General features: G+C 44.2%; 1 protein-coding gene across 1 annotated transcript in view; it reads left to right on the forward strand.

Moving 5' to 3' along the window:
- LOC127577869 (embryonic protein UVS.2-like) overlaps positions 1 to 19,309 on the forward strand; it is a 40,482-nt gene extending 21,173 nt beyond the window's left edge. The window contains exons 5-6 of the mRNA XM_052029503.1: positions 8,473 to 8,600; positions 19,068 to 19,309. Coding sequence (XP_051885463.1) covers positions 8,473 to 8,600; positions 19,068 to 19,237 — 298 coding nt within the window. The 3' untranslated portion in view covers positions 19,238 to 19,309. The remainder of the gene's footprint in view (positions 1 to 8,472; positions 8,601 to 19,067) is intronic.
- Positions 19,310 to 23,672: the final 4,363 nt, after the last annotated feature.

The raw sequence follows: 23,672 nt of genomic DNA on the forward strand, positions 1-23,672 counted from the left end.
TGGGTGATACTTAAGAACCAGAATTGGTGGAATGTCATTCTTACGAAAGAGAGTGAGGAATGGTAGCAGGATTTTACCACTAGGACGGGAATTTTAAAGTCAAGTTATTGATGGTATCAAGTACTGCGGTGATGGGTGCACTTGACTTAGGATATGTGCCCTAGAGTCTCGCATGAGTGGGTGCTGAGAAGCTGGTCAGGTGAGCATTGGAATCACAAGAGTAAGGATGAAGGTTTCAGCACTAGATGAGGTCAAGCAGGAATGGAATGAGACAAAATTGCAGAGGTGAATCTCTGTGATGGAGCTGATTCAGCCTGAGTCAGGGAGGAGAATGGAACTATTTGTTAGGGAGTGGAGTTTCTGGAAGAGACTGAAGATTTACTTTAGAGCTAATTTATTCATTTAGGACAGGACAGCAATACTACAAAGATGGTGGCAAGGCAGGGAGAGGTGATAGTGAGGTTGTGCTGGATGTCATCAACAAAAATGTGGCGATCCTTGTTAAGCTTAAACCCTATCCCAGCAGTATTCCAACTTTTTTATATCCAGTCTATAAAAGGAAGCTCAATCTTGCTTTCCAGCCAATTTAACTTTTTTTCTTTTTCCATATTTTTTTATTTCCTGAATATGTGCCTGAGGTGGATTTCCAGCATTCACAACCCCTTCTACACCTCAGCTAACTTTGGATTGTTTACGTATGAGCAGTGATAAGGGACCCATTTTTGACTGTGTAAAGCTGAGCTTGATTCCTGCCTATCCTGAAGCTGGCTTTTCAGAATGGATGATTGGATAGTGGCCAGAAAAAAATGAAAAATATTCTGCAACCTTTACCTTTGCAAGTACAGCTGAGGCTAAAAATACAGATATTATTATGGTGCCATAAGTTCAGTGACCTTAGTTCAATTAATTCAGCATAATCCTGGGAATGAATGTGAATCCTGTATGCTTCTGCCCTAAATACCAAGCCATTGGGAGATTCATTTAATTTTTAGTAAACATTTTTTGATTATTTTTATTGTTGTTTCACTTATGAATTGTCCCAGACTAAACTAGGGCTTTTCTAAGGTTTTACATAACCAGGTTCATCCTCATCATTTAGAAGTTCAACCTAGAACACCAATGGAGGAAGCCGTCCACTGACAGATAGGCCAGGGAAGTCCAAGTTTCATGGGAGCTCTTTGCCACAATGAGGGACTGGTGACCATGGGAAATCAGGTTGGTGGCTCAGCAATTAGTATGCCTCCTCTGAGCCACCAACCTTCTCATCCTAACTGCTGGTAAGTGACAGCATTTACTGGCATAACAGTTGGCAGTGAACCAATTGACTCAGCCTAATAATGATAAAGAATAACAAATCCCGAAGTAGAACATGCCTAACAGATCAAATTGAATTTTTTGAAGGGATGACTAAGGTAATGAAGAGGGGAATGTATTTTGTTGGTATTTAAATAGATTTCCAGAGGCATTTGCTGAAGTCCCTCACAACAAAATTATTGCTGGTTGAAGTTCAGGAATGACAGGTAGATTATTGACCTGGCCTGGAAATTGGATCAGTGGCAGGAAATAATAGGAATAGAGGCCTGGGCGTTAAATTGGCAGAATATAGTAAGTAGTGTTACATTGTGGATCCACAATTATTCACTGTATTTATAAATGACTCAGATGATGGGATAAAAGCTGCACATCTGGGTTTACAGATGATGCAAAAATAGAAACCAGTGTATAACAGAAGTAATAAATCAAAAGAGATAATAGATTAAGCAAATGGCAGTTGCATTTCAGTGTAAACAAATGTGAGGTCATCTACTTTGGAACTAAAAATATTAGAGCAGAATATTCCCTAAATGATGAAAAACTGGACGCAGTGAAGGCCAAAGAGACTTGGGATCCATAATGATGCAGCTGGGAGAGCCTCTGCCTCACACCGCCAGAGATCTAGGTTCAATCCTGACCTTGGGTGCTGTCTGTGTGGAGTTTGTATGGTCTCCCTGTGACCATAAGAGGTTTCCTCCAGCATACCAGACATGTGGGTTGGCAGGCTAATTGGCTAAGTTGGCCCTTTGTGTGTGGTGAGTGGTAGAGTCTGAAGGAATTTGATGGGAATGTGAGGAGAATAAAGAATAGGGATTAGTATAGGACTAGTGTGAGTTGGTGGTTGGCATAAACTGGGTGGGTCAAGGAGCCTATTTCTGTACTGTGCTGTACTGTGTACTTCTGTACCATGACTCATGCACAGAGATAACAGAACACAGCATGTAGTGAACCATGAGACAAAAGTTTATCTGTGGATGGGTGCAGCATCCAAAAGAGAAGCTTGGGTTTTTCTCCTTGGAACCAGAGAAAATTGTAAGGAGATCTGATAGATGTGTTTAAAATCATGAACTATTCCTATTGGTGAAGAGCTCAAAAAGCAGGGGACATTAAATGAAGATGACCAACAAAAGAACCAAAAGTCACCCATGGAAAATCGTTTTCACATGGTGAATGGTCATGGTCTGGAATACACTGCCAAATGTAGTAGGGGAAACTAGGGCTGCAAAAATCAGAAGCATGTTTTTCAGGTATGCATTTGGGAAGTACTTCTATATGCAGAGAGTAGTGGTAATTTGGAATTCTTTTATGCAAATGCCAATTAATGCTAGGCAAATTGCTAATTTTAAATATGAGATTGATCAGTTTGAGTTAAACAAAGGAATTAAGGGACATGGGAAAATGGCTGGCATGTAAATTTAGACTATAAATTAGCCATGAAGACATACTGTGGTGGAACAGGCTCAAGAACTAAGTAATGTTCTGCACCAGTATTTCAGGTACAGAAATTTTATCTGTTATTAATCTGTTGATTATAATAAAGTATCTCATGAAATATAAGCTAGAAATTCAGTTGCAAATACTGTAATGCATTTTTAAAGCATTGTGTGATTGATTGGAGGTTCCATATTGTTTGTAAACTAATGGTAAATAATATCTCACAAAATTAAAACTTAGTCCTGCTACTTCCATGAAGATTGGATACAGGGACCACATATCTTTATCTGAATCATTTAAAGGGGTTGTCATCCACCTGTTAGTTTGCTGTGGAGTCAGTTACAGATTGTTACATGTAGATCAAAGAGAAGAATACCTGGGTGGAATTTGTGTAGAGAGCTGGGTAAGCACTGAGTTCTACGCACGATAATGGTCTCTTTAGTATTCTGCTCGGACAAGAGCATGACCAAGAGCAAGAAGAGGGAGGTCAAAGGCAAGAAGAGTGTACCAGAAGAAGGAAGACTGGAAGTAGGGTTATGGCAAGGACATTCTATCCCCCAGTAATCCATAGATAGTCACACTTATAGCTCCAGTTCTATGAGGAGCAAACATCCAGAGGGTTCTTCATGTGAGTGTTCTAAGGCAGCATTGATACAACTGTGCCTGCATTGCTCAACCTATTCATATGGAGATTGTCACAAAAACTTAAAATGCAAGGGACTTCATAAGTGGATTGTTCTGTGAATCTGAAGTGAGAAAGGAACAGGGCTGTGATCATGATGATAGGAGGAGATGGGCAATAGGGGCATGTTGGAAAAATGTATGTTCACTGTGTGGCGACTCACCGTCTAGTCGGGCGAACCGGCTCGGCAGTCGGCTCGCGCGGTGTTGGAGCGACGAGGCCCAAGATGGCGGCGGGCCTCGTCTTTCTGAGCGATGGGGAGAACCCGCGCGCGGGAAAGTCCTGATGACGTAGGACTTACGTCATTGCCGGTTTTTTGGGCGGGAGTTTTCTCCCTTAAAGGGCCCGCGCAAGGCGGGAAAATAAACCAGTTCTGTTTGGCAATCCTCCGAGTGAGTCTTGTTTTATTCCGCGGTAGCAACCGCTACATTGGTGACCCCGACGGTCCAAACGGCTTTTGGACCCGCGAAATGGACGACAGCGCAGCAGCCAACGCAGTGGCCCTCAAGCTGCCCACCTTTTGGACACTTCGGCCCAGCGTCTGGTTTGACCAGGCCGAAGCGCAATTCCACCTTCGGCAGATCACCTCCGACTCCACGAAGTACTACCATGTGGTTAACTCTCTGGACCAGGAGACAGCCGCCCAGGTTGGAGACTTCATCCAGTCGCCTCCGGAGGAAGATAAGTACCCGGCTTTCAAAGACCTTTTGATCCGGACCTTCGGCCTCTCCCATCGTGAGCGCGCCGCCCGCCTGCTTCATCTGGATGGCCTGGGGGACAGATCCCCATCCGCCCTAATGAATGAGATGCTGGCATTGGCCGAGGGACACAAGCCATGCCTGATGTTCGAACAGGCCTTCCTCGAACAGCTCCCCAATGACATCCACTTGTTGTTAGCTGACGCCGACTTCAGCAACCCCCGTGAGGTGGCCACCCGGGCAGATGTCCTGTGGAGGGCCAAGCGCGAGAGCGGTTCGTCCGTCAGTCAAATCATCAGGCCGCGAGCCCAACGCCCGCCTCGCCCGGCCCCAGCAACCGAGCAGCCACGCCCCAGGAACGCAGACGACGACACAGGTGACCAGCTGTGCTTCTACCATCAGAGTTGGGGTGCGGAGGCCCGTCGATGCCGCCCACCCTGCAGGTTTCAGGGAAACGCCAGGGCCAGCCGCTGATGGCTACGGCGGCTGGCCGCCGACAGAGCCTCCTCTTCGTTCAGGACAAGAAATCTAGACGGCGTTTCCTCATTGATACTGGAGCGGAGGTCAGTATTTTGCCCCCGACAGGCCGCGACACTTGTGACAGGCCACCAGGTCCTCTACTCAATGCCGCCAACGGTACAACGATACAGTCTTTCGGCACCCGTACCCTTCAATTACACTTTGGTGGCAGCCGCTTTACCTGGACCTTTACCCTTGCCACCGTCGCCCGACCACTCCTAGGAGCCGATTTCCTTCGGGCCCACAACCTGTTAGTCGACCTGCGAAGGAAGCGGTTAGTTCACTCTAGCACTCTCCGGACCTATCCCCTGGGAGAAATCAGCCCACCAGCCCCGCGCCTGGACTCCATTTCCCTTTCTGGCGATGATTTCGCCAAGCTCCTAGCCGAATTCCCATCGATTTTGGCACCTTCGTTTACGAATTCTAGGCCCAAACACAGGGTACGACACCACATCATTACTACAGGGCCACCCCTTCATGCCCGAGCACGGCGATTACCTCCAGACAAGCTCCGCCTGGCAAAGGAAGAGTTCCGTCACATGGAGGAGCTGGGGATTGTTCGCAGGTCAGACAGCCCCTGGGCCTCCCCCCTGCACATGGTCCCCAAAGCCACCAGAGGGTGGAGGCCCTGCGGCGACTACCGCAGGCTGAATGACGCCACCACCCCGGACCGCTATCCCGTCCCTCACATCCAGGACTTTGCAGCGAACTTACACGGGGCCCGCATCTTTTCCAAAGTGGACCTCGTTAGGGGATACCACCAAATCCCGGTCCATCCGGATGACGTCCCCAAAACTGCAATTATCACCCCATTCGGCCTGTTCGAATTCCTTCAGATGCCGTTCGGCCTTAAGAACGCCGCGCAGACCTTCCAGCGGCTGATGGACGCGGTAGGCCGAGACTTGGACTTCGTGTTCATTTACTTGGACGACATACTGATCGCCAGCCGTAACCGCCAGGAACACCTTTCCCACCTCCGCCAGCTGTATTCCCGCCTCCGCGATTTCGGCCTCACGATTAACCCGTCCAAGTGCCAGTTCGGACTTGACTCTATCGATTTCCTCGGCCCCAAAATCACCAGCGACGGGGCAACACCCCTACCCGCCAAGGTGGATGCTATCCGCCAATTTGCCCGCCCCGACACAGTCAAAGGCCTACAGGAATTCCTTGGGATGGTCAACTTTTACCATCGTTTCATCCCTGCAGCAGCCCGTATCATGCGCCCTCTGTTCTCGCTGCTGACTGGTAAGGGCAAGGACATCATCTGGACTGACGAGGCTGCGGCTGCTTTCGTTAAGGCCAAAGACGCCCTGGCAGACGCCACGATGCTGGTACACCCCAGGACTGACGTCCCGACTGCCCTCACGGTAGACGCGTCCAACACCGCGGTGGGTGGGGTACTGGAACAGCTACTCGAAGGCCGCTGGCAACCCTTGGCATTTTTCAGCAAACACCTTAGACCGCCCGAACTGAAGTACAGCGCTTTTGATCGGGAACTACGGGACAGTAAGTTTGTTTTCGTTTGCAGGGGCACACCTCGGGCGCCATTGCAACGACCATATGAGGGACCGTTCTGAGTCATACGGAATAACGGATCCACTTTTATTTTGGACATTGGAGGCAGGGAACAGGTTTTCACAGCGGACCGCCTCAAACCGGCCCATTTGGATCTGCAACAGCCTGTCGAGGTTGCCACGCCGCGACGCAGAGGCCGCCCCCCTAAGCGGCAGCTGGCACAGCCCACAGACCTTGGGGACTGTCTCGCCGGTTCTGGGGGGGGTTGTGTGGCGACTCACCGTCTAGTCGGGCGAACCGGCTCAGCAGTCGGGTCGCGCGGTGTCGGAGCAACGAGGCCCAAGATGGCGGCGGGCCTCGTCTTTCCGAGCGACGGGGAGAACCCGCGTGCGGGAAAGTCCTGATGACGTAGGACTTACGTCATTGCCGGTTTTTTGGGCGGGAGTTTTCTCCCTTAAAGGGCCCGCGCAAGGCGGGAAAATAAACCAGTTCTGTTTGGCAATCCTCCGAGTGAGTCTTGTTTTATTCTGCGGTAGCAACCGCTACAACTGGCCGATTTTGGAATAAGGAGAGGGTGATTATATATGAGGATACTGTCACCCGTAATGATTTTTGCTGTATTTATAGTGACGTGTGAGAACAGAGCTCATAATGGCAAACAGACTGTTGATTGAAGAAATGAGCTGCTGAGCTTGGGAAACTCCACTAGTAGCTGCAGTCACCTGTTGTTAGCAGTCTTTCCCCACTCACCCCCCACCGCCCCAAAGGACTGAAGAGTATGTGTTTAAATGTGTTGAATAAATTTCTGTGTTTAAAAAAAACTACAGATACTGGAAATCTGAAATGAAACAGAAAATTGCTGCAAATACCAGGGGGTTAGACAGTATCTGTGGACAGAATATGCATGTGTGTGTTGAAGCAGCAGTAAGAAAGCTTATACTAGAGCATGTGTTGTCAAATGGGATTGATGGCTGTCTCCCTTGAACAGAGAAGTGAGACATTAAACCTGTTTTGGGACTGTAACCAGGTCTGTGGGCTACTCTCCTGGCATTTTTTTTCTTCCCTCCACTCCCATCATTTGGCCCAATGGATCTCATTTCATACAGAATTGCCTAGTCAATGTCAACCTCTTTGAAAACGATGTCAAAGTGAAAATCAATTAATTTAGCATTTGAACCTATCTATGCACATGCTTATTTTTGAGATAATGTGCAGTGATTTCTTACATTTGTTGACATCAATGATCGACTTCAATAGGCATGCAGTTTTCATGAACTAATTAGTGTTTTATAAGCATTAATGAAAAAATGGTGTGATTTGTGATTCAGACATGATGTACTGTTTCCTAAAGTGAAGACATGGTAACCAAGTACAAACCATAATGGGACAATGGTCTCGCACAGCACCATTTTAGCCCACATTTTTACAATTTGTAGTATTATTTTAAAGCTGGATATTGAAATAGATGCCGATAGTTCTATCATTTTTCACCTGCTCCTTGAGGTCAGAAGTATGGATGTTCACTGATAATTGCACAATTTTCAGCACCATTCATGACTCCTCAGATAATGAACCAAATGCAACAAGACCTGGACAATATCCAGGCCTAGGCTGACAGGTGGCAAGTAACATTCACACCACACAAATGCCAAGCAATGACGATATTCAACAAAGGAAAATCCAGGTATAACTCCCTGACATTCAGTGGCATTACCATCACTGAATCCCCCACTGTCAATATCCTAGGGGTTACTATTGACCAGATTATAAACTGGAGTAGCCATATACACAGTGTGGCGAGGAATCCTGTTGTGAATAACTCACCTCCGAACTCCCCAAAGCCTGTCCATCATCTACATAGCTCAAGTCAGGAGTGTGATGGAATACTCTCCACTTGCCTGGACGAGTGCAGCTTTAACAACACCATACAGGACATAGGACTGGTCCAGATGAAGGGTCGCGACCCAAAACGTTGACTGTCCATTTCCTTCCATAGATGCTACCTGACCTGCTGAGTTCCTCCAGCTTTTCAAATGTAATTAGTTGAGTTGTGGATGGTCATTGCGTTTTGTGCTCTGCTGAAATATTATATAAATGAACTGACCTTGCATTATAATACCAGTAAATAACATTGCACGAATGTGCATGCATTCACCACCCAAACTATCTCTACAGTAGCCTTCCTGAATTGTCAACCCTATTAAATAAAAAAATTGAGTTATGTTTTCCGACACTGTTTGCTATTTCTAATATGGGAACTCAGTAACATTCCATTCACAAAAAAGAAATTAAACTTCTTGTTTAATTTAGGTATGTTTTTTCCAAAAGTCCTGGTTTACCAACCATAGTGCCAAAACCAGATCCAAATGTATATCTTGGACAATTGATGGGATTCTCCGAAACAGATATTTTAAAGATAAACAAGCTATATCAGTGCAGTAAGTATAAAATACAAACTTACTTTGTTGAAATTTTGTTCCTTTAACACCTACTGACTGCAAACATGTGCTGCAACCTAAAATAAGGAAACCAGCTGATTCCAGAAGCCCATTATGTTTTAGAGTCAATGAGAGGTACAACATGGAAACAGGTGTTTTGGCCCACTGAGTCAGTGTCGGCCGTAAACTATTTACACTAGTTCTACATTAATCACTTCTTAAAATTCTCCTCACATTATCATCAGCTCCCCTGAGATTCTACCACTCATCAGCACACTAGGGGCAGTTTATAGAGGCCAATTTACCTACTAACCCACACGTCTTTGGGATGTAGGAGGAAACCAGAGCACCTGGAGGACACCCATCTGATCACGGGAAAAACATGCAAACTCCACACAGACAGCATCCAAGGTCAGGATTGAATTCGGGTCCCTGGTTTCATGGGGCAGCATCTCTACTAGCTGCACCACTTTGCCACCCTGGATTGGCACTTTCCTAGTCTCATAGGAAAGAGAAGGGGAATGAGACTGACACAATTGCCGTATTACGAGTTGGAGTAGAATTTATGCATTAAATGGCTTCCTGCTCTGCTGTAATAATTGTATGATTCTTTGAATTCAGGAACTTAATGTTTTGTTAGAAAGTAAGACACAATTTCAGTTATCACGTCACCCAACACAGAACTTATCATCTCAGATTGGTATGAGAGGCTCTTTCTTTGGGAATGCAACTGTTCCTAAGAAACCTTGCATATTTTACAGTAGCCACCAGCAGGATGATGTGTGAGGAATTGTAACCAAGAAATTCTTCAAAACTTCCCCCTCTCCATCAGTGTTAATTTATGGAAATGATTGGAAACCTGGTTTAATGCTACTGATGTGGGTGCTGCTGAAAAGAATTTTCTTGTCTGAAAATCATCCTCCTTGTTTAAAGGAAATTAAATTTTGAGTTTATTTTCATTCTATTTTAATGTATATTAATCCATGATTGTTATAAATGCTGTGATTGAAAAATGTTGTTGTTGCGCTACTGACACTGATATTAGTCATAACAATGTGATAATGTTTCTTTATGCATAACATTGTCAATTAATTGTTCATTTTTGGAAGACTATCCTTTGACTAGTTCCTTATAAAAACATTTACGGATGGATTTTCTAATCAACTGCTTCCAGTAAATGGATGTAAAAGAAATACAAAAACCTTGTATTTATGTAGCACCTTCCACATCATTTTCAGAAAATTTCCGAAGCATTTTGCAACCTACAAAGTACTTTCAAATTGCAGTCAATTTTAGTTATGGGCACCAGCGGGTTGTCGATATACACCAGGCTATGGTTTGCAAAAGTGAGGGTACATGTATTTATACTCCCGGAGGACTTAGATGAAAACCATGATTAGGATATTTTCACAACAAGGCTATTGGACATGCACAGAGAGAATCTTTGTAAGCTGTCAGGCCTGCCTCACCAAGTGAAGGAGATATCACAGAATGGAATCTAACTCCAAGGTTTTGTAGGAGATTGTACGGACCTGAACCCTGGAGGTCATTCACAGTTCTTCCTCGTAGAGAGTGCCTACTGGCCAGTGACAGCTACTGTGAGATAAGGATGAAGACCACATGAAGTCTTGCCCTAAACCAGCTGGAGGCTTGCTCTCGGCCACATGGGAGCAACTGGAAGCTCTTCAGGAACAGTGATATGCCACTAGTAGTGGCCTGACATCCTCATTGAGTAGAAGGATGCCACTCAAGAGAAGATCACTATTCTCATTGAGCAGCAAGGTGCTATTGTTGAGCTGATTGCTGCACTCTGTGGATACTGGGTTACTACCAATGAATGTTGTCTGCAGAGCAAAGGGATGCAACAGATGAGTAACTATATGCACATTAGCAGATTTGCATGAACAAAAAAATGCAGCGCCAGAGTGGATCACTCTCCTGCAGGAGCCGAGATACAGCAAACTAGAACTGGTCTCTCCTCCAGAGGAGCAGCAACATGCAACGTTCCAACTCTCACACTTCTTCAGCATGAGCAAAATCCTGCTCAGAGTCCACAGAGAACTGACTCTCAGGAGAAAAGTGAAGACAGCAGGGACCACACACCTGTGAAGCAGGGCTTGTCAGCCACCTCATGTCACGGTCTGGAAGTTGAAATACTAGTACAATATCTGAGCACCAGCAGGTCCTTGCATCATTGTCCATCAATGCCCTGAAACACGTCTGGTATACAGGCTCGGAGTGTTGATGTTCTTCTTCATAAGGGTACTTGTTCATAAGGGCTCCAACAGCTTTTTAGGCAACATACACACCTGTGCCCCACAGCCACCAGTTCCAAAATGTTCCGTCAGTTAGTCTTGGGCAGCGTTCTTCAAGGTCCTTCAAGGAAAGAAAAAATAATCATCAGTCATCAGGGACATTTTTGAAGTCCCAAACGGAACAGGAGAGCATTCCATCAACTAAACTGCATGCACTGAGATGACACTGTAACATAGCACTGGGACCTCAAGATCCACTTACAAGGCTATCAAATGAGCAATCTACTAAGGTGTGAAACTTCAGAGACAAATTTATTTGTTATTTGATGTCATAAATTTCTCATATTTTCCTACAAAATAGGAGGCCAATTGGCCCAATAACTTTATTGGCTCTCAGAGCATTCCTATGAGCCTCATTCCCCCCACCCCCCACTTTCCTGTTACTTATTCTCTGCAGCAACACTTGCACCCAATTCTCCTGCCATCTACTTGCAGCAGAGCCAATTTATAGTAGCCAATAAAATAGCAGCATGTTATTGGGATCTGGGTGGAAACCAAAGCACCATACAGTCAGAGGGAGAATATTGTCAGCGACGCTAATGGCTGCACCAATGATTCTCAAGACTCTTGTGGTGTTCTCTTCTAGGGCAAATCACATTCTTCATTGTGTCAGTTGTTGGCATTGTTGCAGGCACTGGTTCTACTCACCTAGAAAGATTGCTAAAGTTGTGTATATCTGGTCAGTATTCTTCAGTATATCCTTGATTGAGTGATGATTTCCCTTTAAAAATTACAATCTCAACTGCAGCAGAGGAAATGATTGTGAAGTAATTAGACTCATGCTATAGCTACCACATAATTCTTGTAATGACTGCATAAGACCTTCAGTGCTAAATTGACTTCTATCTCAGATTTTTTTTCCTGTTTTGTTTTCTGCTTTTGCAATACTTATATCTATCTCTGAGACTGAGACACATGAGAATGGAGAACATGAGGGAGGTTGCATGTTGAGATTAAATATCAACTGTTGATAGTTGTGACTCATTGTATACTCTGAACTGGGCATTTGGGTTTTAGTCTAAATAAACCTTGTTGGAGTTTCATGAGGAATTTCTCATGCTAAATGATTCTGGTCTTGATTGACATAAAATGTTAGCCCCACAAAACATCTCCTTGCCTATTAAATGCCAATCTGTTCAATAAGCCATTATGTGCCTGACTGTTAACTGTTGTGGTTACAATGCTGACCAGCCATCATTGATGATGAGCTACAATCTATGGGAGATTTCAAATGAGGATTATACTTGTGGAGTGCAATTGATGTGAAAAGTCGTGTTTTGTGCTAAGGCCTGAGTGCTTTAAACTAAGTGCCAAAAAGAGGTTTTGAGGAAATTATTTAAATTATATGATTAGGGGATTAATTATGGATGAATTATAAATAGTCCTGTAAGGGAGCATCTTAGGAATTATCATCTGGACTCTCCCAGCTGATTATTAGCAAACTACTTTGCTGTTACCTATAGTAGTGTGAATCGACCTCTGCCTTTTCAAAGGCTCTGCTTCCACCGAACTTTGAGGAAGAATTCCTAAGACTCAATCCTCTGAGAGAAAGTATTTTGCTTCATATCTATTTTAAATAGGCAACCCCTTTTAAATTGTGACCACCCACTCTAAATTCTTTACTGAGGAAATGTGCTCTGCATCAGTCAAGCCTTCTCACAATCTTATATGATTCAATCAAGACTCTTAGTTAGCCTGTCCAAACTTTCCTCATGAGATGACCTGTTCATTCCAGGCATGAATCTAGTAAACCTTCTCTCAACTGCTTCTAACTCATTTACACACTTCCATAAATGTAAGACCAATACTGAATATGGTAGTCCTGATGAAGGATCTCAACCCAAAGTGTCGACTGTCCATTTCCTTCCATAGATGCTGCCTGATCCACTGAGTTCCTCCAGCATTTTATGTATTGCTGTTGAATATGGTACTCCAGATGTGGTCTCACCAGTGCTCAAGGTCACTGAAGCATAACTTCCTTACTTCTGTATTCAGTTCTTCAGGAATAAACAAAAATATTCTATTAGCTTTCCTATTTACTTAGTATATTTCCATACTAGTTTTCTTGCAAAATATATTTTCAGAAAGCCAATCTCTCTGCCCTCAGACCTCTCCAACCTCTCCTAATCATAATATCCTTTTTCAGTTTTCCTGCCTAAATAAACCGTGTCACTTTTTCCCACATTATACTCTGTTTGCTGGATCTTTGCCCACTTAACCGTTTATATCTCTGTGTACCCTTCTTATGCCCACTTTACAGCTTAATTTCCCACCTATCTTTGTGTCAGCAGCAAAGTTTATAGCCATACTGTCAGTGCCTTCATCCAGCTCATGTATATAAACTGTAAAAAGTTGAGACACCTGCACTGATCCTTGTGACATGACATTCGTAGTTCTTGCCAGCCAGGAAAAGATGCATTTATGCCAGGGATGCGAATGTGGCCTGTGTCCCCAAGGATTCTTCCTTCTGAGCTGAGCTATAAGTCTGGTAGTATGGCCTCCCTGAAGGTGAAATCATCACATTTGCTTCCCATATGTATGGCATTGACCATGAGGAAATTCTTCTGATGATTCTTAATCATCTCAACATTGAAGGCGTAGAAGCCTTTAATGGAAGGTTTGGTTATTAATGTAAGCTTTTGTGGGCACATGAATGGACTCAGTGACTGCCTTGGCAAATTCCAGTGCCCAAGATGCTACATGCTTCTTACTGAAATTAAAATATTGAAATCATTTCTTCATGAACACTGTGCCCAAGTGACCTCTCTGATGCAGCGGTGAGCAACAAATTATGAGATATGGCAGGAATCTGTAATCGTGGGGAAGTCCAGGGATGAGAGTGTGGTGAAGGTCTTCCCCCAGAAATCAGTAAGGAAGCCTTGAAAAACCTGAGTTTGTAAATTCATTAACCATAGGCAGGTCCCGGTAGCATGTGATGTCTCTGAATGATCCATAGGAGCAGACTGTTTGTAGATGAGCATGCCTTTGCCTTATGCCCCAAAGTCTCTGACCCACCTGAGTGACTAGTCCTGGCCATGATGACCCTTCCAGTACTGCTGCCATTGAGGCTTTCATTGCATGAGTATTGCAGCAGCTGAACACTGAAGAAAACATTCACTATTAGTTTAAGCACACTCTAAAGTTTGGAAGGAAGCTAAAGCACTTGCAGTCTGTTCTACAGCTGCCCAATCAGCCCTCCCTTTACTTGAAAGAAAAGCAACAAACTGGGCTAGTGTGTTCCTGGTTATTCCACTGTGGTTGTATATTGCACCTTTGAGCTTCATTTTATGTCAGAAAGGCTGGAAATGGGCTTAGCACAATTAGTGATTATTTGCACATATGATGGCAGAAAAGGTCAGATTTGCTAACGTGGAATGTGCATGGAAATGCCGAATCTAATTTCATAATAGGCATGATTTCAGCCAAATAAAGTTGATTTTTTGCATGATTTGGTGCCTAATAAATGGGTGCCTATCAATCTAATTTCTAGGCTTCAGGACATCTCCAAGTTAAACAACACATAGAAGAAAATCAGGGGCTTCAGTAACCACCACCAAGAGGGCACCTACCTATCTTCCCCCTCTCACCTGGATTCACCTATCACCCACCAGCTCATACTCCTCCCCTTCCCCCACCCTTTTATTCTGGCTTCTGCCCTCTCTCCAGTCCTGATGAAGGGTCTTGGCCCAAAACATCAACTGTTCATTTCCCTCCATAGTTTCTGTCCGACCTGCTGAGTTCCTCCAGCATTTTTTGTGTGTTGCACCAAGAGGGCCTTGATTGTTCTGACACTGACTGAGCTGGCCAGACTCGGAAGGACTTTGCTGCCAGAGTGAATCTATAGCCTCATCCTCTAGCTTTTGCAGAGCATCTGTCCGTGACAATATTTGTAGGGTTGATCATTGTCCATGTGAAGACAAAATATTTCCCTCAAACAGAGGACATCCTTCGTTATTTATGGCACTACCATCTTGTTAAATGGAATACATTTAGAACAGATTTAGCAGCTCAAAACTGGATAACTATGAAGACCTGTTGGCCAGCAACAGTGGCAGAAATGCATTCCACCATAATCTTTGACATCTTGGTGTCATTTTTCCATTCAATCAAATCAGGTGACTAAAGTAAAAATTGCCAAAGGGTTTTATCATGTGCAGCACATGCATACCAAAAACTGAAGTCCAAACTTGGTGAAGCTGGAAAACAGGATCACATGCACGTCAGACAGCAAAATCAGTGTGCTTTTAATCAAGCTAATTGATCCCATACAAATGGATTGGATCAGTCCAATCCAGTCATAAGGAGTGAGCAATTAAACAGCTTCCGGAAAGAGGAGACCCCAGTAAAGTCCCCTTATTCAATGATAGCATTGTTCACCATGTAAGTGCCAACCACCTTCACCCATTTGTATCAGCGAATGGCTCCCTGCAGCTTCCTGCTGATCTCCCCAATATCACAGAAGCCAGTCTTTAACCAATTTTATTTATTCCACAAGAAATCAAGAAACAGCTGAGAGCACCAGATACAGAAAAGACTGCAAGACAAGAGACACTAGAGATTCTGCAGATGCTGGAGTCTGGAGCAACACACACAAAATGCTTGAGGAACTCAGCAGGTCAGACAGCATCTATAAGGGAAATAAACAGTCAACGTTTCGGGTCGAAGCCCTTCATCAGGAATAGAAAAGGAGAGGGCACAAGCCAGAATAGAAAGGTAGGGGGAGGAGCACAGCTGGCAGGTGATAGGTGAGTGCAGGTGACAGGGGGAAGGTAGGTGGAAAGGGAGTGATGTGAGAAGCTGAGATGTGATAGGTGGGTTGAAGAAGAAGGAATCCAATAGGAGAGGACAGTAGACCATGGAATAAAGAGGAGGTGAGAAATGAGAAGGAAGTGATGGGCAGGTCGTGAGAGCGGGGGAAGGGAAAGAAAAGGTGAAGGGGTCACAGGAATGAGAGAAAACATAAGGGGAGGGAGGGAAAGATGGGCGGGGGGGTGGAGTTACCAGATGTAAGAGAAATCGATGTTGATGCCATCAGGTTGGCGACAACCAACGTGGAATATGAGGTGTTGCTTTTCCAATGTGTGTCTGGCCTTAACGTGACAGTAGAGGAGGCCATGGATAGACATGTCAGTATGGGAGTGGAAAGTGGAATTGAAGTGGCTGGCAACCAGGTGATCCTGGCTGTTGCGGCGGACGGAGCAAAGGTGCTCGACAAAGCGGTCACCCGATCTGTGTCAGGTCTCCTCAGTGTAGAGGGGGCTGCACCGGATGCAATAAATTACACCCTTGGATTCACAGGTGAAGTGGTACCTCACCTTCAAGGACTGTCTGGGGCCCTGAATGATGGTGAGGGAGGAGGTGTAGGGACAGGTGTAACACTTTGCACGGTTGCAGGGATAAGTGCCGGGAGAGTGATTGGTGGGGACAGACGAGTGGATAAGGGAGTCACAGAGCAAGCCATCCCTGTGGAAAGCGGAGGGGAGGGAGGGGAAGATATGCCTGGTGGTGGGATCCCGTTGGAGATGGTGGAAGTTGCAGAGAATGATGTGTTGGATGCGGAGGCTCATGGGGTGGTAGGTGAGGACAAGGGGAACTCTGTACATGTTATGTCAGGGGTGGGGGGATGGGGTGAGAGCAGACATGCAGGAAATAGAGGAGATGCAGGTGAGGGCTGCATTGATAGTGATAGAAGGGAACCCCCATTTACTGAAAAAAGAGGACATCTCTGATGTCCTGGAATGGAAGGCCTCATCATGAGAATAGATGTGGCAGAGGAACTGAGAGAAGGGGCTTCTTGACCACAAGACAAAGTAGCATTCTAGCTGCCGTGCTTTAGACTTGCACCACAGAACCTGATGTACCAGCAACTGTTTCAATACAGTTCCAACTTTGCATCTTGATGGGCTCCAACGCTGTGCTGATGGAGTTGACAGAGCCTTCCTTTCATATTCTGCACGTATCATTTGGAGCATTGCCAATGTGATTCTGAATGTCATCAGAGGAGCATGTTCAGCCACAGAGAACCCGAATGTGAAGGTATAGAATGGAGGCGTGTGAGCTTTTGCAGTGTGGTGGTTCATATTCAGGGTGGTGGGAGTGTGGAACGAGCTGCCATCTGATGTGGTAAATGCGGGCTCTGTCTTAAGTTCTAAGAATAAATTGTATAGATATATGGATGGGAGAGGTCTGGAGGGTTATGGACTGGGTGCAGGTCAATGGGACTAGTGGAATAAAGTTTTGGCACAGACTAGAAGGGCCGAATGACCTGTTTTCTGTGCTGTAGTGTTCTATGGTTCTATGTATTGATCATGGCTTTGGTATTTAGTATGTGCTTCTTGTAACGTAGTGTTATGCCTAAGTACGTGATACCGGCCTCCCAAAATGACACCCAAGTATTGTCCCTCATCTTGGTTTCAGATGGAACGCAGTGATTTGGGGTTTTATTTCAGGTTATATTTGAATGATTGATTAGGATGTAATCTAATTTCTTTCAGCATTCCTTTCTTATGCATCTGGTTGAGTGGTGTTGTAACAACAACCTTGTACTCATCATTAGCAAGACCAAGGAACTGATTGTGGACTTTTGAAAGGGGAAGTCAGGCAAACAGGCACCAGTCCTCATTGAAGGGTCTTGCAGTGGAAAGGGTGAGCAGCTTCAAGTTCCTGGGTACCAACATCTCGGAGTACCTATCCTGGGCCTAGCACCTGGATGCATTCACAAAGAAAGTGCGCCAGCATCTCTACTTAGAAGTTGAAAGAGATTCAACATGTCATTGAAGACTCTGACAAACTTCTACAGATGCACAGTGGAAAGCTTTCTGACTGGTTGCATTCAGGGCCTGGTATGGAAACTCCAATGCACAGGAACGCAAGAGGCTACGCAGAGTGGTGGACTCAGCCAGCTCCATCACAGGTACCGCTTTCCCCACCATCAAGGACATCTACAAGAGGTGATGTCTCAGGAATGCGGCGTCTATCACCAGGGACCCCCACCATCCAGGCCATGCCCTCTTCTCAATGCTGTCATCAGACAGAAGGTACAGTGGCCTGAAGACCCGCAGCTCAAGATTCAACAACAGCTTCCTCTCCACTGCCGTCAGGTTCTTGAACTGACCTGAAAAACCTTAACACCGCCTTGGACTATATTTTTTTCTCTCTCTCTCAATCTTGCTCTAGTGTCATTTATTTTTGCACATGTTAATTTGTTTATGTTAACTTATGTTTGTCTTTGCCTTGTTATGTACTGTGCTGCTGCTGCAAGAAGCTGATTTTCATGGCATTTATATCCTTTATATGTATGGCTATGACAACAATAAACTTGAACTTGAACACAGCTTACAAAGCCAGTTTGGGTTATATTGTCTTCTGCAGTGTCTGGATTTAAACGACTTAATTTCAGTCTACATGTTGCTCTGCCTTTAAAAAAACTTTTGTTATAATACTACACAGAGAGCCTGAGCCATGTCCTGCATTAATCAGCATGCTGCAGACATTTTTATTCCGTGCTTCTCCAGACTGGCCCTGCTGATGAAACTCTGGTAAGCTCGCAGTATGGCAACCTGAGGTAGACAAATGTGCTCCTACCTCTTAGAGGGCTTCCTGACTCCTAGTAGAACTAAGACACCTTTCTGCCACTTCCACCCAAACTGCCAATGCCGAACTTTCTATGATTAACTATTCTTCAAAATATAACAACAAAAATTAAATTTTCAAACAACTCCCATTACTTATTCAGCCTCAATACATCTCGATGTAATTCCCCTTTTAGAGGTGCAGGCTGAGTGATTGCTAGCTATTTGCAATTTTGCCTCTCCCACCCCCCTCTCCCCCCGCCCCCCACTACTGCTGATACATTTAAAAATAAGCCTATGAAAGGCTGCTGTACAGTAAGCTGAACCAATTTAATATTTTCTAAAGAATTAAGTGTTCTAACTATTTGTTTAATGTCATCATCCAGAGTTAGAAACATTGACTCATTAGATGCCAATTTATATACAAAATATAAATAAGTAATCAAACATTCTCATCTGGATATGGTGATTCATATAAATGGTGTAGATAGAATACTCTCTTAACAGAATAACAAAATCTCTTATGCAGTATATAAACATTTTGTGTTTGTAACTTTTATATGTTTTGATTGATTTTTCAGAAATATGTGGAAATCTACTCACTGAAAATTATGGATATTTCACCTCTCCAAATTTTCCAAACTTTTATCCTGATTACGCCAACTGCAAGTGGATGATCCGGGCACCTTGGCATCATAAGGCGTGTGGTAACTGCATAAGAAATATAAACAAAAATTTAAAAATGAAATAATCTTCAGTGAATGGAGAAACTAATGGAAATTATACTCTCATGCATTTTCTTCTTTCTAGCTATGTTATTACCTTGATCACAGAAAAAATTTGTGTGTATTTTTCCCCGTTTAAACAGTTTCTGTGATTTAGTGTACCATCTTGCCACCCTACATTTCCTTGTACAGTCCTTTGCAGTCTTCAATTTCCTGTATCATTTTTATGTGATCAGCAAGTCTCTAAATTCTGATTGTTATATATTTAATGATACAGACACAAAGAACATTAAGACATAATGGCTAGAATTTTGCAGGAAAATGCTGGCAAAAGTCCTGATATTACCTCACCTGTCAACATTGTGGCTTTTCTGCACATGTGCACGTGAATGAGGAAATCCTGAAGTTGGTGTCAGCTGGTCACTGTTGGGTAGACTACTCCGTTTTGATTCTGATCTAATGAAGTCTGATGTGGGAGTCAGAACTTGAGCCACACATTAAATCTGCCAACTGATTTTGCTGAAATATGCACTGGGCATCAAGAGGCATATCTGATCTTTTCCTTTTCGTTTGAATGGATGGGAATGACTCCAAGAACCTTGGGTAAATGGTGACATAAGAAGACTTTAAGACTTCTTAGTGTAAAAAATACTCCTATTTTATTGCCATTCATAGTTAATTGTGCCGACTCATATCAGTGCAGGTCAGACTCTGTATTTGATCCTGATGCTGGTGAATATATTCAGGTATATTTTGAGCATTACCTTGAAGTTGTTCATACACAGGCCCCAATCATAGCAGCTCAGAACTGTACCAGCCCATAACTGCACTAACTGGCAGCCTCTAGCCCTTAAAGTACATTCTCTAAATAGCCACAACACTGCTTGAAGTGTATTTTGAGTACTAATGTGTCTTCAAGGGAGGCTTTGCAGGAGAACGAGTGTGCCCCTCACTTCTCAGAATTTGACCTCAACATCTTAGTGGATAAGATGGAATGCAGGAGACATGTCCTGTGCACCAAGAATTCCAGGACTGCACATAGGGCAGAGATGATATATAGGCGACCACTGAAATCATCTGCTGACCGTCCCTGCTCTGCCACCTACTCAGCCTATCTCTCCTCCTCTTCTTCCACTACAACCATTTCTTACTCTACCTCCTGCTGTAGAGCCTTAGACAAAGAATGAACCCTCCTGCTGGTGAAGTTGTGAACGATATATCAGACAGAAAGTATCTAACACTCTCTGGAAAGTAATGGATGGTGCCTCCATCAAAATTGTATCCTAAGAATGATGATGTCATTCTTCACTGGGTTCCCAGTGATCCTGATCCTGGTGAATATATTCAAGTATATTTTGAGCATGCACCATTATCTTGAAGTTGTTCGTACACAGGCCACAATCAGTGGTCCTATGTCATTTGTTATAAAGGCGCTCAATTGCACCAGGAATTGTGTACACAGTCATAACCCAGAAATTTTCTTGAGAACTCTGCCCCAAAGGTTGTGCTCACAGGCAGAGAGCCAGTAACTGACATAGTGTCTATGTTGAGCACTGCACTTTATGAAAGGTTATGTCATGACATAAGCGGTTTGGATCTGGAATTCACTGTCATAACACAGAGGAAGGGGAATGTGAAGGTTGATTCAACTGTAATGTGAAAAATAGAACCCAATTTAAAAAAAGGCTAAGGAGAGGAGGAGGAGAATGGGTCTAGTTGGATTGCTTTTGCATGGAGCTGGTAAAGACTTGTTGGGCCAAATGTTTACCCTTTTGTTTCAGATTTCCAGCATGTGCCTTTTATTTGATTTTCATATTTTACTTGTATCTTTTTGTGGATCATTCCAAAAGATGAGCACAGCCTGCTGTGATGATCTGAAATTAAAAACAGAAAGTGCTGGAGACATTTAATAAGTCAGGCAGCATCTGTGGAAAGAGAATCAGAGTTAATTTTTCAGGTCCAAGACCCTTCATCAAAACTGGGAAAGAGAAATGAAAACGTCATTTTAAGTTGCAGGGAGGGTGGCAGAAGGAATAGATAGGACAAAGGGAATACCCATGATCAGGTGAAACTGGCTCAGAGAGGTTAATGATGCAATTAAAGGATGATCATGCTTCTTTGTTATCTCTGTGTTATGTGTTGCTAACAGCAGGGCTGTGGGACATGCTCAGCAGGTCAAGCTGTACTAACGGAGAGAGAAAAATTGAGCCACCATCACAGATGCATAACTGGCAGAAGTGGCCCATTCTGATGCAAACAGAAAGAGCTTGTTAGCTGAAGTTGGAGAATTCGATACTGAGTCAAGAAGGCTGCAGTGTGCCCAGACAAAAGAGATGCTGATCCTCAAATTTGTGTTGGGCCTCATTGTAATAGTGCAGAAGACCACAAACAGGTAGGACAGAGTGGGATGGAGAGTTAAGATGGCAGGCTACAACGTCGCTCCTGCAGACTGAACACAGGTGCTCCTGTGGTTGTATGGGCAAGTCCCATAAGATGGGTATTGGTTGGTGAGGATAGAGGAGTGGACCAGGAAGTGGTTAAGTAAGTGATCCCTATGAATGTTGGGAAGAGAGGGGAATAGGTGGTGAAAATTGCAAAGGATGATCCGTTCACTGTGGCAGTTGATGGGGTGAAAGGTGAGGACTCAGGAAATTTTGTTCTTGTGCTGTCCAGGAGGAAAGAAGGTGAGAATAGAGGTGTGGGAAATAGATGAAATGTAGTCAAGGGCTCTGTCCACTATGGTAGAAGGGCAGCTATATTTCAGGAAGTTGGAAAGCTGTTTTTTTTAAACACTTGAGGAAAGAGCTTCCAATTCAGAGCCATCTTACTTCAAACATACAGGCACCTGAAGGCAGAGCTCCAGCAGAAAATTCGGGACTTAAAGAACAGATGGTGAATGGATATAACACAGGAAGTTCAACAAATTGCCGACAGCCGAGACATGTACGTGTTTTTCAGCACTGTAAAAGCCATCCATATCCCAACACCAAAGGCCCCACCCCCATTGATAGCCAGGAGTTTGGGAAACTCATCAGGGACAAAGCAGCAATAGAACCTGTTAGAAGGAACATTTTGAAGAACTCCTCAACCATGACTTGGCCCTTGACAGGTGCACACAGGATTCCATCCCAAAGCAACCAGTCCAGCCAATTTTGCCTCCACTCCTGAATGACAAGAAGTCGAGAAGGCCATATTCCAATGAAGAAAAAATAAAGCCTCCGGAGCATGCAGAATACTCACTGAAATCCAGAATCCTAGTGGTGAAGAACTTGATTCACAAGTGCACAGCATCATTGCCCACATCTGGGAGGAGTAGGATATTCCAGGAGACCACAAATCTGATTGTTTGCATCTTCAAGAAAGACATCCTTCTGTGATAACTGTAGAGGAGATTCAAAGAAAATCTTTGGTGGGGTCTTCCTCAGTTGCCTCCTGTCAGTAGTCAAAGAGCTGCTCCCTGAATCACAATATGAATTATGTTCATTCAGGCCATAGAGGATATCTAATGTTGTGCCTTTATTTAAGAAGGGCTACAAGGACAAGCCAGGGAACTACAGGATGGTGAGCCTAACATCAGTGGTAGAAATGTTGCTGGGGGAGATTCTGAGGGATAGGATTTACCAGCATTTGGAAAAGCAAGGACTGATTAGAGACAACATGGCTATGTGCATGGGAAATCGTGCCTCGCACATTTGATTGAGTTTTTTGAAGAGTTAACAAAGAATATTGATGAGGGTAGTGCGGTAGGTGTTGTCTACATGGACTTTAGCAAGGCCTTTGACAAGGTCCCACATGGTAGGCTAGTTTGGAAGGTTAGATCACATGGGATCCAGGATGAGCTAGCCAATTGGATACAAAATTGGCTTGGTACAAGGAGACCAAGGGTGGTAGTGGAGGGTTGTTATTCATATTGGAGGCCTGTGGCCATTGGTGTGCCAGGGATCGGTGCTGGGTCCATTGTTGTTTGTCATCTAAATTAATGATTTGGATGACGTTGTTAACATGGTCAGTAAGTTTGTGAATGACACCATAATTGGTATGTAGTGGATAGTGAAGAAGGTTATCTAAGACTACTACAAGATCTAGATCACCTGGGGAAGTGGGCCATGGAATGGCAGATGGAATTTAACTCAGATAAGTGCAAAGTGTTGCACTTTAGTAAGTTAAACCAGGACAGGACTTGCACAGTAAATGGTAGGGCTCTGGAAAGTGTTGTAGAACAGAGAGACCTGGGGATACAGGTAAATAGTTCCCCGAAAGTGATGACACAGGTAAACAAGGTGGTGAAGAAGGTGTTAGGCACATTTGCCCCCATGGTCAGGGCATTGAGTACGGGAGTTTGGCCGTAATATTGCAGCTCTACAAGTTGTTGGTAAGACCATGCTTGAAGTATTATGCACAGTTATGGTTGCTCAGCTATAGGAAGGAAGTCATTAAGCTGGAAAGGAACGAAGAGATTCA

Source organism: Pristis pectinata, chromosome 14, assembly GCF_009764475.1.
Source record: "Pristis pectinata isolate sPriPec2 chromosome 14, sPriPec2.1.pri, whole genome shotgun sequence".
NCBI classification, from domain to species: domain Eukaryota; kingdom Metazoa; phylum Chordata; class Chondrichthyes; order Rhinopristiformes; family Pristidae; genus Pristis; species Pristis pectinata.